The 26,849-nt window shown below is 33.3% G+C and overlaps 1 protein-coding gene across 2 annotated transcripts in view; it reads left to right on the top strand.

Moving 5' to 3' along the window:
* plod2 (procollagen-lysine, 2-oxoglutarate 5-dioxygenase 2) overlaps positions 1–24,204 on the top strand; it is a 40,082-nt gene extending 15,878 nt beyond the window's left edge. Inside the window, exons 2-20 of one of the 2 annotated variants that reach the window (XM_066708878.1) lie at positions 555–646; positions 1,321–1,457; positions 3,257–3,420; positions 6,612–6,724; positions 6,952–7,015; positions 7,428–7,525; positions 8,930–9,031; positions 11,912–12,037; positions 12,144–12,265; positions 13,082–13,186; positions 14,167–14,292; positions 15,614–15,755; positions 16,618–16,680; positions 18,780–18,893; positions 19,756–19,821; positions 20,107–20,211; positions 20,686–20,832; positions 21,544–21,669; positions 22,302–24,204. In XM_066708878.1, the coding sequence (XP_066564975.1) occupies positions 555–646; positions 1,321–1,457; positions 3,257–3,420; positions 6,612–6,724; positions 6,952–7,015; positions 7,428–7,525; positions 8,930–9,031; positions 11,912–12,037; positions 12,144–12,265; positions 13,082–13,186; positions 14,167–14,292; positions 15,614–15,755; positions 16,618–16,680; positions 18,780–18,893; positions 19,756–19,821; positions 20,107–20,211; positions 20,686–20,832; positions 21,544–21,669; positions 22,302–22,457 (2,168 nt within the window). In that variant the 3' untranslated portion in view covers positions 22,458–24,204. The remainder of the gene's footprint in view (positions 1–554; positions 647–1,320; positions 1,458–3,256; positions 3,421–6,611; positions 6,725–6,951; positions 7,016–7,427; positions 7,526–8,929; positions 9,032–11,911; positions 12,038–12,143; positions 12,266–13,081; positions 13,187–14,166; positions 14,293–15,613; positions 15,756–16,617; positions 16,681–18,779; positions 18,894–19,755; positions 19,822–20,106; positions 20,212–20,685; positions 20,833–21,543; positions 21,670–22,301) is intronic. The other variant, XM_066708879.1, reaches the window with a different exon arrangement.
* The last annotated feature ends 2,645 nt before the right edge of the window (positions 24,205–26,849 follow it).

Here is a 26,849-nt window from a genome sequence, read left to right as displayed (position 1 = left end):
AACAAATTACTGTACCAAGTTCTCATAGATTACGAGCTGCAATCAGATCTGTGTGGTCCTTTAAAGAACGGAAATGTTACTGTCATTTTTTAAATAGAAGGGCATATTTCAAAACCAATCATCTAGTCATTTTAAACTGCAGTGGGTTTGGACGAGTCATGTAACAAAAAACAACAATTAACATTGGATGGGGATTATAGTTCTTAATGTTTTCTGGCAGCCATTCATGTCCATGCCCAAGTCTAGGATGCTATTGCTAGATTAATTTTCAGAATTATTTAATAAAATTGTCTTAAAGTTGATATTGTATGCCTAAGCATTCAGACTTCAGGGTAGTTCAATTTTTGCAGTGCAAGTACAATACTTTGTACCACTTAATTTTTTTGTGTTCTAAGTCAGTTGAATATTCTGTGCTTTAACTGTCCTTTAAGAAAACTATAATGTAAAATGTTACAGCTTGTTTTAAGTAATAGAAAACAAGTGGTGTGTAATGTATCTATTTCAGAAACATGACCATGTGTTACTTGGTTTTCCTAAAATTGTATTCATTCCAGATAAACTGCTTGTACTTACTGTGGCAACTCAAGAGACGGATGGTTTTCTTCGTTTCATGCAGACGGCACAATATCTGAACTACACTGTTAAGGTAAGATAAATGTAACATCAATTTACTATATAAATAAAAAAAAAACTAAAAGCAGAATTGGAATTCTCACAAACATTCCAGCAATAGTGGTTCTTAATGGCCTACACAGTATTCCTTCTGTGAAACTAGCTATACATTTTGACATACCAGGCACAAATTTCTGGTTAAGGTTACAGACCTGCACAATAACCATTCTACAAGAAACAGTTTGAATTTAATGTAACGATCATAAGGATGTTCTTGTAAAAGTAACATTAATGCAATGAAATATATTTTATAAAATAAGGGAACATTTCTACTTTTTTATGTTTCAAAAATAACTGGAAGCAAATAAGACTTATTCTACATTCTAAAAAAAAATGTATTCTTGAACATTTTTCTTTAAATTGCACTTTATGAGGATTCAGTGCGACTCAATTTCAATCACTTCCACACCTAATAGTGTACTACAATCAATGTGTCTTGACAATTTGAGGGATTTTTTTTTCTTTCTAATTTATTACTTAATCCAGAAGTCAGTAATAAAATGTAATACTAGACTGAATGTTTCCACTGGTGCTGAATGGACATGTTTTGCAAGTCTGTTGTGTAAAGTATGGATTACATTTATGTGAAAATAACAATTTTATGGTTTGCTCTATGTATTAAATTTAATATGACATGCATCACTGCAGGTTCTTGGTATGGGGGATGAATGGAAAGGTGGAGATGTTGGAAAATCAATTGGTGGAGGGCAGAAAGTACAGCTGTTGAAGGAAGCAATGCAAAACTTTGCAGACCAAGAAGATCTAGTTGTAATGTCTGTAGACAGGTAAGGTATTAATTATTTTATAATTGATTAAATGCTTTGATTATTTAATTCTGATTAGATAATACTTGCTTTAAATGAGAAAATGATTTTAATTTAAAATTAATTTAAAATGATCCAGTAATATTAATGCACAGTACAATAGTTATATATATTCTTTCTTTGCACAGACATAATCCATTTTGTTTCTAAATAATAATAATAATAATAATAATAATAATAATAATAATAATAATAATAATAATAAATGTTCCCATTTAGCTATTTCAGCAGCTACACTGGAATACTTATTTTAATACCATATAATTGCTATTATTGCACAGCTTTAATATATATATATATAAAGTCAGTGAACTGCAAGCACACAAATTAAAAGGTTTAACTGTTATGCCAAATTGATAGCCATCTACCATTTGAAAAGTTGCCACAAACCATTAGAGTGTTGTGGTTGCTTATGGCAATCAGACAAAATGGCTGCTTACTTCAACTACATATACATTACTTTGTAAATTATTGGGTGTCCAGCCATAATGAATGCATAACATAGAACACCTTTCCTTACAGTTATGCAGTGTGAGATATACATCTGTGTTGAGTTGCATAAACAGTGCACTGAATAGTTCCAGTGTTTTAAGTGTGCCTTACCAAGCATTAGATATTGACAAAAGGGTGTTTTTGTTTATTTAAAGGAAAAGAGATCAAGCTTCAGAGATTTCTTAGCAGACACCCATAGCCAGAGCGATAATTTCCACAATTTATACATATTTCACGAACTATTAAAGAATAAGCGCAAGAATATACAATATACCCCATTAGTCATAATTAAAGTAAATTAACAATGTTTAATAATAATAATAATAATAATAATAATAATAATAATAATAATAATAATAAAAAGAAATATTCTACCAAGGAGTAGTTCAAGTAAAAGCAAAATGTGGTAATGGTTAGTTCACTGCTATGTGCAGCAGAGTCAAAGCTGGTCTAACTACAACAGCAGAGTTGTGTTTACAATTATGGTAATTTAGAAAGATTGTATGCTGAAACAAGTTGCTTTAGTCTATTTCTATAGGCAAAGATTTTAAGGTATATCATTTTCATTTAGTGTTTATTTTCATTGTTTAGAAATGCTTCTGACACATGACATTTTAACAGCGTGTGATATTTGTAAAACATAATACAGAACACTTTTGCAAAGCGCTGCAACTTGGCTACTGTTTAAAACCATGTGAAAGACAGATGTGCATGTGTTACAGGCTCTTCATCTGGGAGTAGTTCCCTTGGATAATTTTTATGTTGTACGGCTCCACAAGATATTAACAATACATGGAATATGCATTTGGAATATTTTCATAGTGCTGTGTTTTAGCATTTCAAATAAAATGAAAGTAGAAGAATATACTGTATATGTATTTATATACTGTAAATAATTGTAGATGTGTTTCTTTGATTTTTGATTTGTATGCTATATATAACTAAATTCAGTGCATATTACTTTATGGGTAACAAATTAACAAATGAAACAAACAAAATATTATGAACATTAATTTGATAATGTTTCTTCATACTCGCATCTCAGTTGGACAGGTCGTATATAGCTGTGCTCCAGTCTAGCTGATAGGACACACTGTGTTGCAGATATTTTTGAGTTTGAGCTGAGGCCTAGTAAAGGTTGGACCATATGATTAAGATAATCCTTAATTGTGAATTTGTATATTATTGTTATTATTAATATGTTTTTAACATGATTGCAATGGTCATCTGATATATGTATATTTTCCCTGATTATCCTCACATTTCAGTTATGATGTTATCTTTGCTGGTGGCCCTGAGGAGCTCCTGAAAAAGTTTCAGCAAGCGAATCATAAAGTTCTGTTCGCTGCTGAGGGGCTGATCTGGCCGGATAAAAGACTGGCTGACAAGTATCCATCTGTACGCAGTGGAAAACGATACCTGAATTCCGGAGGTGAGTGCTGTGGATTTAGATCACTTCTCTCAGAATCAGTTTGTGGAATTAGGCCAAATTCCAGAAGTCCACCTTTAGTAATAACATGATAATTTTGCTGTTTTCCTTGAGACAGCGCTTGATCATATTTCTTGAAAAGCACTATAATGTATAGGTGGGGGCTAAAGCAAAGCAAATCCCCTTGATATCCCACACTGGGGCCCACACAGTACCGTGCACAGACTTTTCAGGGGGGCAGGGGCTCAAGCCACAAAAAGGGAACCCTGTCCGGGCTGGGGAGGCTGACGAAGTGCGGTCCGGGGGGCAGGTGCTCGGGATCAAGGGCACTTTGGGAGTCTTAGGGAAAAAGGGCATGTGCTCAGGTTGAACCTTACCTGTGCATGTGCCTGGGCCCACACTACATAATTCTCACTCCGTTCTTATCGGTTCAATACATTATTTCCCAGAGTCAGAGCTGCTCTGTGAAAGGAATTATGTCTTAAGAACTCCCTCAGTTCATTAAAGGGTCAGCCAAGTCCAAATCAGATATAAAGGGGTTATGTAAAGCCTAATCGGAGTGTATTTTATTCTGTGGGCAGAATTCTGTGTATTTAATTTTAGCTGGTATGTTTTTTTATTTTATATATATATATATATATATATATATATATATATCTGTTGCATTATTAAAGCAGAGTAATAATGCCTTCCCATTCATATAAACAAAATCTTTTATTAAAACATACAATTATTACAAAGTTTAAATCTCATTTTTCTGCCTATTAAGCCTTTCAGACAATCCCTACCCATTCAGTAGTGTTTTATATACAGATTTATACTGCACTTGATGGTCATTCTGTGGAATTTCCTGTAGCACAGACAAAATACAGGTCTATTCATGTCTCAAGGTGAATGGTTCATTCATTTCACTCTTGTCAGTTAACTTCTGCCAGATTTTTTCTCTGTCCCATCTTAGACTACAACAAGGGATAGTTAGCCCAGAACCTCTGTATTTATCATTCTGTGGTCATTGGTGTTTCAAATTATATGCTTATTATTTTGTTGCTATTTTAGACACTAGAATTACTGCTTTCACTGTAGTGGTCATTTTTTGTTCTTCCCATGGTCATGCGTGCCTTATGTCATATTTGGGAGAAATCTTTGTGAATAATTTGACATGTTAATTTGTTTTAGCACTTTTTGGACATTTTGCATGCAAATGCTTAGCTGAAAGTATTATGTTTCACTGTAAATACAATTCTGGTAATAGGGAGGGATACTTGTGGGATACTTCATAATTTAGCTTCTGGAGTATTTCAACTAATAATAAAGTATTCTTACAAAACTGGAATTTGTTGTTGGTTTATATAAATTCAAAGGGAAAAACAAACTTGATTCCAATTAGAAATGTAACTGATAAAATCAGGGCTTTGAAGTGGAGCTCTTACTTAAAAAAAAAAACAAGAACAAGGAAGAAAATTTTCTGGTTTTGTAGAATTTGGCCTGTCTTCATTTTTATACATTGTATCTCACAGATTCTAATACAACATACTACTTCAGGAATTTGAAAATTAAACTTAATTAAACTTAAACTTAATTTTATGTTTGACCATTTCACATTTGATTTTAGTTTGACTTTCTGTGTTTCTTTTTTCACTCTTCATGTGTTTTATTAATTTAGTGCAGGTGGAAAAAAATTTGAATGAAGTTTCAAATAAAAATACTTTTTTTTTTTGCAAATCAGAGATATCCCATTCTTTCAAATAATTATTATGCAGTTAATTAGAGCTGGAGCAGCCACTACTGACTGTAGTGGAGCTGGAGTACAGCAGTTCAAAAATGTTGCTGCTCCAAATCCCTGAATAAAACCGTTAAAATCCTTGCTTTATTTTGTGTGACTATCAACTGGAATGTTGCTCAGAAATTATATTGTCAACAGATTTTGGTTTTAGAATTTCATATTTTCTGCATAAAGAATTTATACTTGGTTCCCAGCATGCATATTTGACTTGAAAGTCAATTTTTCACTTGATTTTACGGTTATGAATTTATCATACAACCCAATAATTGTTTGGCACAGAAACCAGAATTTCTCAGTGAGAGAGAACTGCTGGCTTGCACTGGATTACATAACCTGAACTTTGAACAATTATAGAAGTTTATAGTGTCCCATAACATGAAACATATGGTGAACCAGTGTAGTCATAGAGAATGGCAGTTCTTCTGCCACTCTGGTATATAGTGTCTTACAATCATTCTTAGGAAGAAATGACTCCTATCAGAGCTTGTAAAAAGTTGCAGCCAAATCAGTAGGAAAATGGGAAGGTTTTTGTTTGATTCGACACACTAGAAGTCTTCCCAGGGACTCTCAGACATAAGTGGATACAAATGTTACCAATCAACAATCCAGAACTGTTCTTTAATTTCAGAAGAGGGCTGCATAATACACTACTTCAGTGTAAATCAGTCTTATGTTTCTGAAAGAGATCTTCCCTGGCATTAAATCAACCACTTGAAGGTGTGAAGCCTGGATATAATTATGGCCATGAGAAAATTGTTTACATTTGTCTTGTAATTTTTATTTATTTTTGGTTTCCACTTGCTTTCTCCCCTTTGTTTTTCTTTCCTATATAATATTTGCAGTTCTGTTTTTATCTGAGAGGCCCCTTAATGATGGTACCTCAAACTACACTAGACCAATGGCATAGCCAAACCCTACAATTGTCTGGTAGTTTATTTACTGTACTTAAAGGCAGAGGTCACCATATAAGCTAAAAAAGCCAATGTGCTGGAGTTGTGGGTTTCTGCTCCTCATTTTGCCTGCTCTGTGAGAACTTTGTGCTGCGCTGGTTTGCCCAGTGCTGGTTTATCTCAGTTTTTATTTGACAGAAATCTCACTTTGTACGAGGTTGCTGTGTTAAGGCCAAAGCCTTCGGGGAAACTGCTGAAAATTAGAACAGCATTAAATAACCATTTAGGCTGAGATTCAGTTGAGGCTGTTGCTTTTGTTTTTCTCATGGTATAACAGTTTTTATTACATTTAATAAAATAAATTATATATTGACCATGGTTCAATGTAACATGTATTTATTGTTTATTTTAGACATAACCAAATAGAAGACCACTAGGAAAGGGCTTTGGAGAACATTGATACATACGTTTTGTCTTTGAAACACTTTTCTGTTACATTAACACAAACTTTAATTTCACAGGAATTATTGGCTATGCTCCATATATTAATCAGATTGTACAGCAATGGAACCTTCAGGAAAATGATGATGACCAGCTTTTTTATACAAAAATATACTTGGATCCTCTTCAGAGGGTGAGTGGAAGTGCTAGAAACATTTATTGATAATTGGTGGTAGTTTCAGTTGCTCATTAAATGGAAATCATGATAAAACCAAGCATAGTTTTTTAGTTCGTTTTTTAAAGAGTTTTAAAAATAAAAAATAAAAGCAGTTTGAATCACAGAAATTAGGTCACATAAAGAGAATATAAGTTCAAACTAAGAAAACCACATAACTAAAATGCTGTTTCAATACATTGTAGGAACGACTGAATCTGACATTGGATCACAAGTGCCAGATTTTTCAGAACTTAAACGGAGCAATTGGTAAGTCACACCCTATATCATATTTTAATGAGAACTTACATTATGGAGATCTTCATCTGTAACCTGTTTTTCTAGGCATAACATTTTCAATGATTTGATTTCTTGGCAAGAAAAAATACAAACAAAACACAAACATTAGAAGCTGCTGATTGAGGTTAAAATAACTAAAAAGTGTTAATCTTGGGTGAAATGTTAAAAATGATTAAACCATGGTTTGGGAATATTTTAGCTCCTTAACAAAGACATGCTACTCCTAAGACAGGGGTAAGTGGTGAAAACTGCTGCATGAAAAAAAAAAGATGTAGGATTAAAAACAAAGTAAGCAGACACTTGTGCAGAACACAATTATTTTCTATAAATAATTACTAAATTACTAAGTAAATATTACTAAACCCATTGTTATACTTTTCAGATGAAGTTTTGCTGAAGTTTGGAACAGACAGAGTGAGAGCAAGAAATACAGTCTATGACACACTGCCTGTAGTCATTCATGGCAATGCAAACACTAAAGTAAGTTTTTTTAGTAACCAGGGACAACCAAAAGACCCAAAAGGTCATGTCTCCAATCTGTCATTCCTCTAGGAATTATGCTTTAAAACATGTTCAAGATTTTCGGCTTTTAGGCAAAACAAGCAAAAACTTGATTTAATACAGTTAATTCCTAGTAATGGAATGTCAACAGCGAAGTGAAGTCTTGCATGATAGGTGCACAAAGGCGAAAAAGACAAACTTGCTGATATAGGTGTAGTATCAACCACTTCAAGCTGCAAATCTCAACAGTGTTATGATGCAGTTTATATATATAAAAAAAGGTTGCCAATTGTAGAACATAAAATAATGGTAATTGTGCAAGATGTAAAGGGAATTTCAGGATTAGGGTATGAGTCCCTTTTTTGTGCATACAGTGCATTTCAGGTTTCAAAGGATCACTAATATTATCTTTGGGACATGGGGATAACAGCTTGTTCAGAGAAGCAAGTAGAATGTGTGGTAGATTTAGTCATGGTGATAGGTCACAAATGTGTGATCCTCCAGGCACAGATTTGCTTCCTTTTCAGGGCTCATCTAAAGCATCTCGGGGGGGGGGTTAAACAAACACAATAATTTGGGCCTTATTCTGTTCACAGCATTGCACTGTTTTAAGGAGCGATTAGGAGGTTGTAAATTTCCAAGGTGCAAGCTGGACCTTGTTAAATCCACAGATGAGCTTCTCACCAAAATAAATAGCCATTTGTTTTTGTTTGTTGTTATTATTTTCATGTTTTATCACTGTTTAAATGGACCACCTCCTCTAAAAAACATATGCACAATTCTATGAAGTATCACAAGGGACCCCGAGGGAGTCTTCTGGTTGGACACAATTGAAGTCTGTTTCTCCAATAGACTGATGCTCCAACAGAGCAGCAGTCAGCACAAATGGCGCTCAGGCCAGGACTGAATTGCAGGTTAAATTGGAAATTATAAACCCCATACTTGATGACATATTTACTAGAGGCTTAATGCTTTAATTTAATGGATGCCAACATCAAGAAGTGTACAAAGATTTGCCGAAACTGAATGCTTTATGTTACTATACTGTTTTATAGTACATCTGTGCTTTGCATTCAAATAATTCAAATAAGTCTTTAATTAAATAATAAACTTCCCATGTTCCCTCCGCTCCTTTGAATTATAAATATGCCTCATAAATGCTCTGTAGACAGTTTTTCTTTTTTCAGTAGATAAAACTAGTAGTTGAAAACTGTTTAATTATATTAAAATATGTGGATTTACAGTAATTGCAGATATTTTCCCCTTAAAAACATTAGCATATTGAAATACTATTGTCAGTCACTCAGATCATTAAGACAGTATGTAAAAATGTGAACCATAATGAATAATTAGATTTATTTCTCACTTTCTCTCTTAATACAGATGTACCTGAACTACTTAGCAAATTATATACCTAATGCCTGGAATTTTGAACGTGGCTGTGGCATTTGTGATAATAATCTTTTTGATTTTTCTAAAGTTAAGGTAAGTCAAGTTTGCATTAGAAATATTTGTTTTTTTTATTTTATTCTTCTCCTTGATGTACAAATCACAAAAACAAGAAAGTGTTATATATATTAATCGTAAAATAAATTAGACAGTTTTCATGACATCTGATGAGCTACAATAGTGGAGATCTGAGTGCACAATGGGCAAAATTTAAAAAATGAAGTCTCATTTCTTTCAGCATTGAAATAAGACACTTCTCCCGTTTTATATACATCGTATCCAACAATAACAAATATCATATTCAAATTCATGTGCAGAGACCTTCATTAAAAACATGAAAATGCTCTGTAGTTTTCAATGGAGAGGAAAAGCTACACAACCATGGTACAGGAAATTGGTTTTGGTTTTTAGAAAGTTTTACTTAAAGGGGTGTCACTCTTGACCATTCTGCTTTTTAGTGGGCTTTTCAGTATGGGTTTATCCACTGGGTGAGTTATAGTGGTTGCCCTGAAAATTTGTTAGTGAGTTCAGCCAAGGCTGGCTGCCGATAGAGCTTTTCACGTATTAATCCCAGAAGATTTGTGAGCATTACACTTTTTTTCTATTTTTTGCTGGGAATATGAAAACCACATGGGCCATGTGTTTTAGGAAAATCACAGTGTTAAAGTAAAAGTTTGGAAAGTTCCATTTGTTATCTAAGTTACACTAAGGAAGTGTCTGAAAAAATGTTGAGTGTCTGCATCTCATCCAGAAGAACTGACGTGCTACATTAAGCCTGCCATTCTACTGCACTTTTATTCAGCAGTTCAGTGATATGTTCATTGTGAAAGAAAGATAAACAACATTTTTTGTATATATTGTATTCAGTGCATAGTTTTTATTGAATGCTAGTTTCCAAAAAATGAAAGAAAACAAAAAAAAACAGCAAAACCTTTAGTTATACATTACCATTCTTATCATACATACAAGCAGCCTGTTTCCTCAGTATTACACCAAATCCTCAGTTAAGGATTCCTTAAGAATGTTGTTCCATAAGGAATTTTGGACTACTCTTTATCAATGTGATTAACCAACTGTTAATTTTCAGAATATAATATATGAAGTGAATTGTTAAATTAAATAAATATACATGTATTCGGTAAAGGTTTTTTTGAATGTAGAACAAGATCTAAGGGACAGACTGTGTAATTTAATGTAAAATATGCAGAAATATAAATTTGACCTATGAATCAAGGAAACTACAGGAAATTTGCTATGCACCAAAAAACGTGAAACACGCATGCTAACCACAAATAATGTTTTTAATGCATCATTATGTGTTGTTATGGTATATAATTAAGATCCTTACCATTTTTACATATCGGGACAATCATATAAGCAACTTAAAAAAAAAAGTAAAACTTAGCAAATAATGGCAGTAGTCAAACTTCAGTATTTAAACTCTATCAGTTCATCCAGATACATCCTGAATAGCGGGAAAACTGGAATCGCAAGCATTTTTCTTCCCCTCGGCAACTATTATCAAGTCTGAGTGTTAGCATTTCATGGTCTTACACTATAGTAATTGTTGTTTCCATAGACAACATGAAGTCTTACTGTTTCCATGACTGTGTGAAAAACAGTGAAGATAGTGTCATTATTTTTTACTTTCTTACAACAGAGGTTGCAAGTAACAATCCCACATTAAAAAAAAAATACTTCAACATATACACATCCTTTCCTCTTATGGTGTTTCCCATAACCAGAATCATGATCATTAAAAAAACTGCTTCTGTTTTTTTTTTGTTTGACAGCACTCTTCTTTTACCCATCCTCTTCATAAACAGAACTAAGTACTTGCAAATGCTGTAAAAATACACTGAATGCTTTCTGTTGCCAATTATTATTGTTGTTTTGTCCCAGTCTAGTTAGCCACTGTACAGCAATTCAATTAGTTGATTTGTGATCATTTGTTGACCATAAATGCTATGGACAGCATGCTGTTGTTGACCATTTGTCAAACTTAAAATACCTTTGTAAAAATAACAAATCCCTGCTGCTCTTGATGAGAAAATTTCTAGCAGATAAGATAACTATATTTTTTATTCTGACTACTTTCTTTGAGACATGGGTCATTGCCTTCTGGTGTGGTTTACATTTGCGATTTCAACATCTGAACAGGGAAAGAAGTACATTTCATCAGGGAAAATTGTTTATCGAATGAGCAGTAGGCATGTGACCATCAGAAGGGCAGCTATGCTTAAAAGATCCTCACTGGCATGATTTGTCTGCCTGTCAGTAACAATTAAAGCATTTATTTTTTTCCCCTTCAGTAGCAGGGTAAACACAAATGTTCTCAATTTAGATTTTGCTGCCCTAGCCAGTCTCATTCCTGACCAATATCATCCGCTATAGCTGTGGAAGTGGTCATGGAATGGAAAACATCAGTTGAATTGCATCATGTGGACTTTTGACAGTGTACTGACAGAATGTGGTTTTTGGAAGCTGTAACTAGTAGAAATGGTCTGAGTCACATTGCTCTAAAATATTCCTTAGGAGTTAGACCAAATTCATTCCAAAGTGGAAATCATGAAAATCTGTTCACTTTTAAAGAAATTATCTGACCTCTAAAAAAGTCCTTAAAATGTATGTAGCATATTATTATTTGTTTGTATTGAAAAATGTGAATTCCTTCAGCACATTTTAAGAGGTAAACCTAACCTAATCTAACTTGGATTTAGCTGATATACATGCACTGCATGTCAAAAGTTACATTTTCAGTTAGTGTTTTATTTCTGTGTTTTTTTAATACAAAAATAGTCTGACAAAAACATTTACATTGATACACAACATACATAAACATTGTTTTGGCATGTTTTCTTTCACAATCACAATTCTGACATAATTAATTTAATTCTGTTTTTGTTCTCAATGTAGGAATATCCAAGTGTGATGGTTGGTGTATTTATTGAGCAATCCACGCCTTTCATGCCTGAATTTCTCAGTCGACTTCTAACCCTGGATTACCCAAAAGATAAACTAAGTGTTTTCATTCATAACAATGTAAGTCTGCAACATTAGTCAAAGTCCTAGAAGTTCATCCAGAATGAGGTCTGGACATCCTGTTCTTTAAAGTATCACTTCATTCTGACTGCTCTGTCTTCTGCAGGAAGTGTACCATGAAAAGCACATCCAGAGGTTTTGGGAACAAAATAAGAATGTCTTTAAGAGTTTCAAAGTTGTGGGCCCAGAGGAGAACCTAAGCCAAGGGGAAGCAAGGAACATGGGAATGTATGAGTTCTTATACATTATAATTTTGCAAAGACTATATTCTTCATGTTGATTTATTGAATTAAAATCTGACAAGCCTCGATTGCCACGTGTAACAGAACCATGTGAAGAGCACGAGAGCTATATATATATATATATATATATATATATATATAAAAAATCTTTGATTTCCATCTGGGTACTGAGTGATGATCCTTTTACATGGTTTTCTAAATATTGCCTGCTTCCCTTATTATCCACTCCAGTGCACAGTGATAAAGGAATAAACTACTTCAGATAAATATGGACTAAAGTTCTGTATAATCTAGGACTTCAAGGGGGGAAAAATCTGATGTTTAATCTTAAAATGCCTATTATATTCTCTGTGGCGCCAGAAACTCTGTAATTGGGATGTGAAGCCTAAAGAACAGTTAATATAATATTATACCTGTTTTTGGCCACAATCAATTTTTCCGTTCAAAATAACAAAGTAACTTGAAACATTGCAGAAGCTTTAAAGTACTGATTCAATTATGAACCCATAATAATATATCTGTCTTTTACTATAACATTAAAAAATATTTTCCAATTCTGTTTTAATGTTGTTCTGTATAAACTGCCTTGTTTACACTTTGAAAGGAATAGACTGGCCAAAAAATATCAAAGAACAATCAAGGCATTTCAACTTAAAAAGTTAAAAAGCATTTACTATAGCTGGAAGTAAAATAAATAAAGCCAGTGATTGGCATACAATACATAGTTACTTTCAATCTCATGAACATACCCCCAATCTTTGTTTATGTATTAAATAATAATTTTGTCATCTTCCTCTTTTAGGGATCTGTGTCGCAAGGATGGGAACTGTGACTATTATTTTAGCATCGATGCAGATGTTGTGCTGACTAATTCCCAGACCTTGAAACTCTTAATTGAGCAAAACCGGTATGTGGCCGCTTATATAACAGTGTGACATCCTAGACTGTATTTCCTTTCAGCAGTGTATCTTTGTCTCTGGTAGCTTGTATTCCTGAAGTGCTGAAACCACAAGAACATTACAGTTGACCAAATGTAAATCCCTTCCAGTTTAAAAATAGTGAAGGGTGGCTTCCTGTTTGCCTTTACATAGGTTGCTTTAAGATATACTGTCTTCACTTTAAATGCCACTTAGCATTAAACAAAAACAAGCATGAACACTTTAAGATATTTTTTAAGTATGCAATAAAACAGATGTCTTTGTGGTAAGCAAGTCGTATAATGCCATTCAGCACATCAGCACTTTGGAAAAAATCTTACTTGATAAAGAAACCCATCAGAATCTTTTCAGATCCACATTAATATACATATATGTACATATATATATATTTATTTTTTGTATACCTTTTTTTTCAGGATCGTAGTTGAACACTATATTTTCTTTAATGCTTTTTTGATGTATTTTTTCCGGATTCTACTTAAACACTATCATTTTTTTTCATGCACTTTTGATGATACGTTTTGTGCACCATAAACTGGTTCTTCAAAAGGATTGTAGGTTTTAAACAGGTTTTAAGCGGCAGAGGTAGTAGTTGCAGGCAAAAAATATATGGCATCACCCTCGGTTTAAATGTGTCTTGAAGATGCACTTGCTATTACAACCAAAAGGATCTTGGAATGTGTACGTAACAAGTAATTTGGAATCTGGATCCAGTTCTCTGCAAACCTTGAAGTTTAGCTCACTTTAATTCACTTGTCAACTGGAAACCCTCACAATCTGAAATAAAATATGTCCAGTGCAATTTGATTAGACTCTCTACCAATACATGTGTTCCTTATAGATTTTGAACTCAGATACAGTTGATCAATTCATAATTGTCGTATGTTTTTTTTTCTTGTTATTTTTATTTATTTATTTATTTTCTTTGATGTACTTGTTTTCCCTCTAGGAAGATCATTGGCCCTCTTGTAAGCCGGCATGGAAAACTGTGGTCCAATTTCTGGGGTGCCTTAAGCCTGGATGGGTATTATGCACGTTCAGAAGACTACATTGATATTGTTCAGGGCAAGCGGGTGTAAGTTTTGTCTTATTGAAAACCCAAACACAAGTTTTCCAAGAATCAGGAAGTGTAGTTAGCATTAAAGCAATAACATTTACTGAAGATTGCAGTTTAAAAGAAAAACAAAGCATATTCTAGCATCTGTATCCAGAATGAAGTACACAGGCATCCACAAATTCAGAAATAAGATAAACACTGTATGAATATGAATGTTGGACAATTGGCACAGTCTTTTACATATGCTGAACATCCAGTAACAACGAAGAAGCCTAACCATAACACATTATGGCATTTTAGGAATGTTTTCAATGTTTATGCACAATAAATTACCTTGTGGCTCCAGATACACAATGCTTCATTCACAGTTGCCATAGTTTCTGACCAGACAGAAGAAGCCTTTATTTAAAAAAATAAACAGAAATGGGGTTGGGGGGTGGTTGCCAAATAAAAACATTTGGTCACAATAAATACATAGATATGCAAACAAAACAATACATTCTGAGCTCAAACTGACAGGAAGCTCTAAACATTATTTTTTATTCTTTTAATGAAATAGATTGACAAAGGAAATTCAGGTGCAAAGTACAAAAAAAAGACCCTTAAAATCTGAAAGCTCAATTATTAGTGTTGACTCGACAGAATCTAGTACACATCGATTTTTATTCTCTTAAAGTTGCATTAATCTTATATTTGCAGTGAAAGTTAACAACTAAGAAAATTATAACACCCCAGGTCACAAGAAAATATTAAGGTAAAGGTACCTTACTGTATAGATTCAACCCCAATATTTTTGTTTTTAATTGACATGATAAATGTTTCCACTTTTGAAACTGGGGAAGGATTCATGTTAACAGTGACTCATGATTCCAATTATTCCAATAATTTAAATTACTATTTAGCAAAGCAATAGCAGCTGCTAGGTTCTTTCATTACCACAAGTAATAAAAAATGACAACACACAAACTTACCACTTTCTACCATCTAATGGCTACAGCAATAATACTATTATTGTTGATTACACTAATACTTTTAAAACACACATGTAGAAGGGATTACTTTTTTAAAGACTACACAGAAATGTTCCTTGCCCAATGATGTCATTACTGCAAGGCTATGTTTAATACTTAAATAATTAGTGGCAATCCAATGTATAAACTGTAGAATGTTTGTTGGATTCACAATTAAACAACGATTCTTACCATTGCACTGTACTTTAATATGCAGGACTGTATACATTTTCTGGTGGCAGATGACATAAATAATGTAATGACAAGCTAACAATCTATTCTGGCATTAAAACAGTATTTTTCTTGTTTTGTTTTTCTTTCCCCCTTAGTGGTGTATGGAACATTCCATACATGGCACATATCTACCTTATAAAAGGCAAGGCTCTGAGAAATGAACTGAAGGAGAGGAACATTTTTATCTTAGAGAAACTGGACCCAGATATGGCATTGTGCAAAAATGCTAGGGAGCTGGTAAGACTATTCAGCATGAGTTCAATAATAACATTCATCTGCATTTAAAAATAACAGCTGCACTTAAAAATACCATTTATTTTCACATTATTTTTCTGTACCACACAAAATGTATGTATTAAATAGTATTTTTGAATATTGTCCAATACTACTACTAATAATATGAAAGCTGAGAGTTCATCCTCAGCAAATTTATTTTAATTACTTGTAACTTTATAATATTTATATAATAATAACAACACTATTTTAATAAACTGTCAATGTGCCGATGAAATGTTTCTCAACACATAAAAGAACCTACAGCTCAACTGCGGTCAAAGTGAAAAGTTGGCAAGTATATACAGCCTCCATGTGGTGTTTGTCTTCTAGGCATGATCTGTCTATTTATGGTATTCTTTTTGGTACGTTAAGGGACGGCTGCTACATTTTTCTTCCATCATCATCACAAATCTCTTAACTTTCTACTCGCCCTGTGCTCATGTTAAGTCAATGAGAACTTGCAGCTGGCTGAACATTATCCTTACCTTTCATCTGTGATCTTTAGTGGGAGTCTTTTTTTGTGCTTTGTGCTTTTAATATGTCACAAGCTGAGTAAAAGGGTCTGGCCATCAGTCTGTCTGTGTATTCCTTCATGGGCCTGGTGTACGTGTCAGCTTTTGCATTTAAACCCTGCATGCTCCGTCTTAGAGTAAGATCTTTCAAAAACATCAGCTTTAAGGGAACCCTGCTATTTCCTTTATGTATCTTCTTTCCTTCCAAAGTATCTATCACTTATACATATCTATGTCTCTTTCTCTCTTTATATATATATAAAGATATAATTATGTTACACAACTTACATGGTGCTTCTCCTTCATTTTAGACAATACAAAGGGAGAAAGAGTCCCCTTCTCCGGAAACATTCCATATGCTCAGACCCCCAAAGGTTTAATTTTGTTTTAATTACTTTATATCTTGTAATTTTAGCCATCAAACTAAAATAAAAATGGTACATTACAGGATCGCTTCCCTTCTGCTCATTATCGTAAATCCTCCCATTTCCAAAACATTACTAAGTAATTTAATTTACTAGCCTTTGTATTACCATTCACTGGTTTCTTATTGATTATTATTATTCATATTCTGTTTATTTTTTGTTTCTCCTGGTGAATCTTTTTTTTATGTTATTTTTAAATTTTGTGAAAGCAATTTAAAATGTAACACAGAGTTCATATAATTATGATTGTTGGATGCTCTGTGGGAGTCCATAATTAGATAATGAAAAATAAAGTGCTACATAATGTTTTACTTATTACATTGGTCTTATTATTTTATTTAAAGATGTAATCATTCAGATTTAACCATTTTATTCATTTGAATTAAAATCCTGATGTCTCAAACTATGCCTCTCAAAAGACATGTTGTAGAGAAGGAAAGGTAGTTAAAGGAAATCATATTTTAGTTCAGACTTTGATTTTATTTATGTATATATTTTTGCAAATAGCATCTTACATGTTTTCTGCCATGCTTTTTAAATAATAATAATCATAATCATGATAACTGGCCTATCAACTAATATAGTTTTGGCAGATGTTTATTCCTATTAATGTGTTGGTATTACAAGCCTTGTAACACAATGTGCAAGATTTTGAGTATAAAGACAAATGTATATGGAAATAGTCTGGAACCCCTGCTATAGTTGAATAATTTGAAAAACATCAATATAATAACTGCACCAGGGGGAATTAAAAATACACTTCTACAAATCCCATAGAATTGATATAGGTTTCTATTTAATAGCCCTCTAAAAGGTGATGTGCTTTTTGTCATTATTTATACACAGAATGCGTTTTTACACATTTCAGAATTATTGGGACTGTTTCAAATGCATGCATTGTTTTAAGGGAAAAAAAATAAATGCACTTGCTCAATGCACATAAATGTCCATCCTATACAAATTCCATAAGAAATTTAAATTAGGTAGTGTAAGCAGGAGGAGATGAGAAAAAAGACAAAAACTGCAGGCAGAAAGGAAGCATCCTGCTCAGATGATTTGTTTCATTCGTCATTTTATTTTGGAAATGTGCTTCAGACCTCAGGAGGTAGGCTTGAGGCCTGCCAAAGTCCCAGGCCAAGCTGCCTTTCCTGTATACTCTGCTGTAAACAATGCTAGATTCTATCCAGAGCACATGTGTAACATGCTGATTTCAAACTCCTCAACCATTTCCAATCTAGGGTCAAACATGCTGTCATCCAGAGATTATGAGGAATTCAGATTTGACCCTTTGTTTTTCAATGAGATAAAAAAATATAGATATAAAGCTGATTTGTTTTTTATTTATTTATGTAATATTTATATATATTTCCACATTTTGACAGACAGTTTGGGCTAAATTGTACCTTGTATATAAGTTAATTATATATACATTGTACTTAAGAAAAGTAAATGAAGAAATATATATTCTCTGGATCTGCTGTACTGTCGAAGCCTAGACTGAAAATAGTTGATTTATAAATGCAAGTATTCCACCCTGCTTAAACATAGATCTTGCTCAACCCAAGGCAACCAAGCCCTCGAAGTTATCTTTGTCTTAGCTTCACAGCACTTTTGTCCCATTGTGCGTTCCCTGCTCCAAATTCTCCCTTACCTGTGTGCTCAATAAATATTCTAAGAATATTTACTTATCTATACTTTTTTTCCTTTACTTTTCTTTCAGGTATGGTCCTCTAAATTGTAGTTTGAATTTGAATTGGTGTTTTAAATCCTGGTGTTTTATGCACTGTTTAAAAACAATGTTTTCTGCAATGTTTATTAATGTTTTTGGGTTTGTTTTTCTTTTTAGATTATAGTTTGTAAAGAAAAATCATGCCTCTTTATAAAATAAATATTTACAAATTCAAAATAATAAATGATGATTATGATTTTTTCAGTTGGACATCAAAATTATTTAACAAAAAACATTTCTCCATTTTTCAGGAAATCTCTCTTTTGTTCATTTGTGTGTCCCTTATTGAAATTAACACCAGTTTCTTTATTTGCTGTAGGGAGTATTCATGTATATTACAAACCGTCATGAGTTTGGAAGACTTATTTCTACAGCTAATTACAATACATCCCATTTTAACAATGACTTGTGGCAAATATTTGAAAATCCAGTGGTAAGTAAATGTTAATAATATTTTAAGACATTGCCCAGATTGTATCCTGTCATTGAGTAAATAATGCTGATCAGATTTTCACATAATTCTGACACTTCAGTGGCAAAGTATGAACAAGAATAACTCAATGAGATCTGTACAATATTCTGGTTTAAAGATACTTCTAACTCTGAATATGCATTGTGACTCACCAAAGGTGTTCAAGGAATAAATGGTAACCCTATGTGTAATGAATGCTTAGTTTAGAATATTCTTTCATAGTCGGGTATATGGCAATATATTGATATATCATGGTATATTTTGATATATTTATATATATTGTGACAGTGTGGGGGGTTGATCCAGCACTGCCGGGGCTCTGATGCATGTTTAAGGACAGAATGAGGCAGGGGTGTGGGGAAATGAGTGTGCTTTTATTACAAGACAATGCACAAGTACTCAAAACAACAGATCTACCAAAAGATAAACAAAAAACTCTTTATTGAGCCTATTGAACTAAACATATAACAGGGTCCCTCTCTAAACTAATAATAAACACAGTAAACAAACTTGCAGCCTGTCCAAAATTCGTGATCCGTAATCCAATGTCAAAGTTAAAGTCAAAGTCCTGATAACCAAACAATATGTCTTCTGCACTCACACACTCTCAATCCAATCCCGCACACACTCCTCTCCCAGTCTCACCTCCTGCCTACCCAATACAGGAAGTAAGGTGATGCTGGGTTTTATGGAGGAAGGGAGCCAGTTATATAGGGAAACAGCAGGTCAGCTGTTCACTGGACATCTCACAGCTATCAAAAGTACCTCTCCAGTTAAAAAAGGTTGGAGACCCCTGTACTAATGTATTCATGCTTTATTACAGGATTGGAAGGAGAAATACATTCATCCGAACTACACAAGAATTTTCACAGAGAACCTAACAGAGCAGGTTGGTCTTACACTGAAGAGTTGAATATATGAAATGGTTGAATATCTAATACTGAAGTAAGAGAGAGTGAGAGCCAAGCTGTTTCTTATTATCACCAAATGTGTTTTAAATAAATTAAATATAAATTTAATCTATCAATAAGGTTTACTCAAAATCATGTAATACATATCTATACATACATACATACATACATACATACATACATGTAATTCACTTATACAATTTATTTACTAAATATTTACGTGAAGTGTAAATGGGTAATCATGCCTTTCATCCATGTTTTAGCCCTGTCCAGATGTCTTCTGGTTTCCTATATTTTCTGAGAAAGCATGTGATGAGATAGTAGAAGAGATGGAGAACTTTGGGGTATGGTCTGGTGGAAAGTACAAGGTAGGTTTAACTAATATCATTGCAGACGTAATATAGTTGAATGAAAGGGTTTAATGGTTCATAAATCATATTCATTCAAACTAGCTAGTCTGGTGAATTGAAACTCTGGTTTGTAGAAATGGCAAAACAGTTTAGAAAATAGCGAAGTATTAGGATGGATTGATTAATTTCCTTGAAATTGGTTTGAAAGTGACTAATTGGGATAGTTCTCATAAGTATTTGAATGATTGTTTTTACAGGTGTTCTAGTAAAACTTTAAAGATTTCCTTGAATTTTCATTTCATTTTCTTCTTGGGCTTAATAAAACACCAGTGTGTTTTAATGGCATAGGGAAAAAAATAAAATAAATAAATCTCTTTCCATTTACAATATTTGCTGATGTCATTAATGAAATACTGTACAGCAGTCACTTCTTCCAGTAGAGATACAACTACACACAGATGTCTCCCTCCTCATCCTTTTTCCTTTTCTTAGGATAAGCGCATTTCTGGTGGATATGAAAATGTTCCAACTGATGATATTCATATGTCCCAAATCAATTATGAAAAGGAGTGGCTTCATTTCATCCGAGAGTTTATTTCTCCAGTGACTCTGAAGGTTTTCTCTGGCTATTACACAAAGGTAATAATAGTAGGAGTGATTGGGGTACTGCACAAGAATGACACACCGTATTTGCCAAGTGCATTTACAGAGAGATTGGGCCAATACTGCAATCTAGTCTGGTACTAGTCTTTCTGTTGACTATAAAACACTGTCTGATACTGGACACCAATACATCCATCTCTATCTCATAAATATGCTCTTCGACAGAACTACGTTCCAGTTCATGGTCTGTTGGTTGCTGGAATGTGTATGGTACACACCTGATTCATATCAATTCTGATCCATTTCATAATTATCAAAACGTTTAAGATTTAATAGCAAAGTTATAACGAGTCATGAAAATTGGGACACAAGTCGAGTCACCTATCTGTCTCAAGTAATTTCAGATCATTATTTTGAGGATATGTGCCCATGGAGGTGATTTTTAATTGCATGTAAATGCTATTGCTACTAATGATGATGATGTATTTTGTCTGTGCTTTGCTTACTATAGTCCAGATTAAATCATAGCTTCATCCCACAAGCCAATGGTAAATTACAAGCTTGGTACTTTATGATGTGTTTCCGCTGGGTAGAAGCACAAAGCCTCTGGCCAACAAGAAAGTTGACATCAAGTTCTGTGTTTGTAATTTGGACCTGTCAGGTAGCTCCAAGATTTGATTTAATCCAGGCCAATTATAGAACTTTAAATACTGCATTGTTAATGGTTTTTGGTTACTTTCATTTTAGGCCTACGCCGTGCTGAACTTTGTTGTAAAGTACAATCCAAACAGACAGGCTTTTTTAAGACCTCATCACGACTCGTCAACATTTACTATCAACATCGCCCTGAACCATAAAGGAATAGATTTCCAGGTGAGACTCATTATTCTGTACTTATCTTTTGTTTCTGATCAACTAAACAACCTGTAAATGTTAATATTTTAGAAGAATTGTTAAACTAACCAAAAGGCTGTTCTTCCTTTTAAAGAGGCACCCATTTTTATGATTTACATTTATGACCTCTATTTATTCAAAATAAATAGTGAGTCTATACAGAAACAATGAGCATAAACGTCAAGGATTGTTTTTTAGCAGCTATGACTCATTGGCAATCTCTGCACCCTTGCAAAACCAGGGACTTATAGTATAGTTGTGCCACTCCACCAATTTTAGTTGTCCAATTATTAATTCAAGATTAGAAAGACCGTGGATGACAAGATGAGGAGAAAATTCCTAATAACAAATCTAGTGTGTCCAGAGACTTCCAAGATCTCATCTGTCAATTTGAATTTAAAAACTAAAGTTTAATTTAAAACCTCATTGAGGATGTACAAGTAAAGCCTTATGCAGGTTGCTATTTAGCAGGGGTAACTGGAGTGACTGGCTCCAAAACAGTTAACCGAAGTTAGTTAAAAATGCAGATGAATAGAGTACTCTTTATTTATCGATTCTAGAATACTTTCATGATTCATGTGTGTATTCTTTTTTATCATTTATTTCTTCAGGGAGGTGGTTGTAGGTTTCATAGATACAACTGCTCTCTTGAATCCCCAAGAAAAGGCTGGAGTTTCATGCATCCAGGGAGACTAACTCATTTGCATGAAGGATTACCAACTACAAATGGAACAAGATACATTGCTGTGTCCTTTATCGACCCCTGAGGATCAGGTCGTCTTTATAATCTTGCAAGTGTTTTTAAGTGATCTTGTCCTTTTTCCTTCAGATTATTTTGCATTGTACCATATGCAGTTTTAAAACAACAAAACAAATAAACAATCGTAAAAAATCAATAAAATCCAGCATAGGAGGGGAAGAGAAACGTAACCATAAAAGAATTATGAGATAGTCACATATGAGTAAATCCTCCTTCGCCCCCGAACTTAAACTTTGCTACATGGAATATCAAGCCTGACAAGGGAACATGATTGACAATTAGGTTTAGTTACAAAAGAATAGAAAAAAATGAAAAAATAACATACTCTCCAGGAGTGGAACGATTATTTGGTGCTTTAAAATACTGCTACTGAAAATTCAGATTCATATTTATTTGGATTTTATAAATATGACTTCTTCCATTAAAACTTTTAAAATACACTGTTTGATACATACTTTACCTTTGAACATTCCTGAGAAGAAATTTCACATTTTGTGATGTGCTTATGTACATGCTCATCATTGGGGTTTTTTTTGTTAGGTTTTTTTTGTTTTTCTTGTAGTCAGTGTCACCTGCGAAGAAAGTGCCCATAAACAGAGAATATTCTATTTTTGTAATTTTGCACAGCTGGACAAGCAAAAAGAGAGAAAACTACAAACTGGTTGGCTCATATCTCATGCAAAGATTTAGATGTAAAAGAAATGTAAATGTTTTACTTGAAATAGTTTAATCAAAGAAAAAATATTCATGACTTGGGTGAGAAATTATCTCAAACTGATCACCTTTCAGGAGGAGACTTATTAAATTAATGTTTACTGTAACTGAAAGAGATATTTAGTTCCAGGTGAAAATAAATCTCAGTCAACTGAACTGGTTAACTTATTGTCAGAGTGGTGAAAATAAAATAAATAAATAAAAATGTAAATAAAGGAATTATTATTTTTATGATTCTCACACACACACACACACACACACACATTAATAATAATTTAATAAAGGATAAATGTGATTGCTGTTATTCAACTCTTTATTTTACAATATTCCATCATATTTCTGAACAAACAAACACATTTTTATTTTATTTTAACACAATTAGGACAGGAGAGGGGTCACGAAACATGACTGTAATATTTGCACATCCTTCAGTTGGTATTCCAGCCAAGGTCTTGATTACACCTCGTTTCCATGGGAAACCATTGACAGAACTTGAGTACACTGAAGTTAGGCTGAATTCCACTGCAAATTTCAGTCAATTGAGAAGAGTATGATCAAAATCGTGCATTTAAAGAAGAAGTACAGCTACACTGAAATGTGAACAGATGTAATAAGGTAAATCAAACTGCAAAAACATACTGTATGTATGCATGTATGTATGTATTTATGTATGCACACACACATATGAAAACACCTGACAACATGCTGGTAAATGTGTAGCCCACTACCCTCTAAACCTAGATATAAGCCGACTCCACGAGACTTACCCCCGCCACAGTTTTCTTGTAATAGAATTCCATTTAAAATGTATCTAATTGTATAAAATGACTCATGTCTGAGTATACAGGGTCTAAAGTTGCTTAGAGTACAGTACATCTCTTTCGTAAGGAAAGCAGTGGCTATGCAGTGAATATGTATTGGCTGAATACGTGGCCAGCCTATGACTAGGATTGATTTGTTTTTCTTCAGCAATCAGGAAATTTGCCAAATCAATGTATGCGAACCCTTTATCTGTCTATAAAGATTGTTTGAAAGATGAATGCTGTGGTGGGTTTACTTTGGATTTACATTGTTTACATTATTAGGACACTGAACCATCTGCAGATTGAGGCCCATGCTGATTTCTTAACTTGACAACATTTTAGAGAAAGGATCTATTGAATTATGGGCATATAAAACATTATTGTTTATCAGACTTTTTTTAAATCAAATGTGCTAGTTATTTATATATATATATATATATATATATATATATAAAACAATAAGAACTATGTATTTTTTCATAATTAAAAACATTCTGTATCAAAATCCCAAATCTACCAAAAATGTCTTTCTGTGAGCAAGTAGTGTTATTATATCCTCTATGATACTATTTAAACATATAAATGTATACATTTTTTAAAACCTCAAGGAACTTGGTCAGCTATCTGAGAAAACTTTCAGCTCATGAAAGCAGTCATTGTTAGATGGCTTTGCTCAATGTCTGCCCAGTGCTAAGCCAGTCAAAGGTGACATTGATTCACAGAACTGGTCAGGAATCCTGCACTGGTAATGTGCCAAAAAGGTTTCCCCACATAATAAAAGTTAAATTGCCTTTAAAGTGAAGTTCATTTTAAAAAGCATAGTTTAGAACATGGAACGTTAAATTTTTAAAAATTAGATCCACTAATTTAACAATAAATAATTTAGCTGAATTATTTTGTAGTGACCTGGGAAGCATTTCTTTTTTATAATGTATTAAGCAAACTTTATTTTATTATTTATTAGTATCTTGGTTGAATTTACAGGCATGTGTATGCAGTTATAGACACAGACATAATTATTTGCATTTATTTACAATTTAATTTAAACCAGTACTTGCTATTTTCAGTGTAAACTTGTTTTTGTCTAAGAAACAAAGAGAGCAAGATATTATTTCAGGTCAAAGGTGGGGGGATGACTGAGTCTTCTGACTTGGCCCAATCCAGAATATTAATTGTGTTTCATAAGCTTCAAATGTGAAACCAAGCATAAAACAATACTGCCTCATGCTGATATTCTGATTTAAATTGACAAATACAGTTTGCCCAGTGAGCCTATATGCAACCACAGATGAAGAAGAAAAGCTAAAATATAAGGAAGCTTGTTATCCAGAATCTAATGGGTGGAGCTGCTTCTGTTTACAGAGAGACAGACTGTTTTTCTGATGGAATCAAATGAATCAGATAGTGCCAGCAGTTTGACCTGGCACTTAGAGCAGACACTGTACACATCTCTGTAGACATCAGTAGACAACTGTTTACATTATGCTCCCTGCCAGAAAGACATACTCGACTCAGGCAGCTTTGACTCTCCCACACCCATTAGAATTGTAACAATGAAATCCAAGGTGTCTTGACACATAATTTATCATGACATATTGTGGCTGTTATAGAGCATGACACACAGATGGGATAAAATATATTTTAGTTGGCTCTGATTTTATATAGTATTTTAATATTTAATATTTAATACAAAATGTATTTGTATTTGAATAAATCCTGTACGGTAATGTGTGCCACAGTCTTCAGTTTCTCAATGTATTTTGTACTATCACATTCCCCATGCACTAGTCTTTCTGACATTTAATTTCCCAAAATAAATTAAGCCCAACATGTCAGGTATTTATTGTACACTACACAAAATGACAAATATGCTTGTGATAATATATATATATATATATATATATACACATTATCAATTATAAGAAAAAAGGACATTCTTTACCCCAGTCTTGCATGTTATTGTAAATTTGCACTCAGTAATGTATTTAGATCATAAATCTTTCTTTAGTTATACAAGACTTTATTTGACACAACTTGACAGATGGTACCAAATCCAACATCAGAGAGAATGAGTCAGACCCTACATAATTAGTGGAAAAGTACTGAAGCTATGAAACAGGCAGACATCCAGATTTCTTTTTTTTCTTTTTCAAAATGCCTCAAAGGACTAACTTTTAATCAATTAAGTAAATCCTGAAGGCTAGTTCTGCAAAAGGTCATTACAAACAGCTTAAGACCAATTTGACATCTTGACCAGTTGTTTCTCTTTCTTCATAGAAATATATAATTCATATATGGGGTAAGCACAGGCAAATGGAATTCTGCACAGCCAGGGTGCTCTTTGATTCTTTGAACAAGTTCTTAGACTGCCCTTAAATGGACTGCAGACTGAACACTGCAGTCAGAGGGGAAAGGGAGAGAGGCTTTGCCAGGCACAGCCAGGGTGTAGAAGCAAAGGTACACAGAGAGGGGGAACTGGTACATGGGACAACAACCAACACCCCAAAGTCCACAACACAAGAATTTCACTCTTCCCTTATGATATCTCACCCACAGCTTCAATTAGCATACAATTTCAAGCATATCTTGACTTTTACAGAGATGAGTTTTCTCCAGAGAGAGGATATAGCTTCAATTATATTATTATTATTATTATTATTATTATTATTAATAATAATAATAATAATAATAATAATGATAATAATAATAGTAATAATAATAATAATAATAATAATAATAATAATATCAGTAGTAGTAGTAGTAGTAGTAGTAGTAGATGTCTTAGCAGACACCCTTATCCAGAGCAATTTACAATTGTTACAATATATCACATTATTGTATTTTTCAATACAATAATACAAACACTGAGAAATGGGATTTTA

This window comes from Amia ocellicauda, chromosome 7, assembly GCF_036373705.1.
Source record: "Amia ocellicauda isolate fAmiCal2 chromosome 7, fAmiCal2.hap1, whole genome shotgun sequence".
Lineage (NCBI taxonomy): Eukaryota > Metazoa > Chordata > Actinopteri > Amiiformes > Amiidae > Amia > Amia ocellicauda.
The sequence above is the reverse complement of the archived record's forward strand: the minus strand, read 5'-3'. Positions and strand labels throughout refer to the sequence as shown.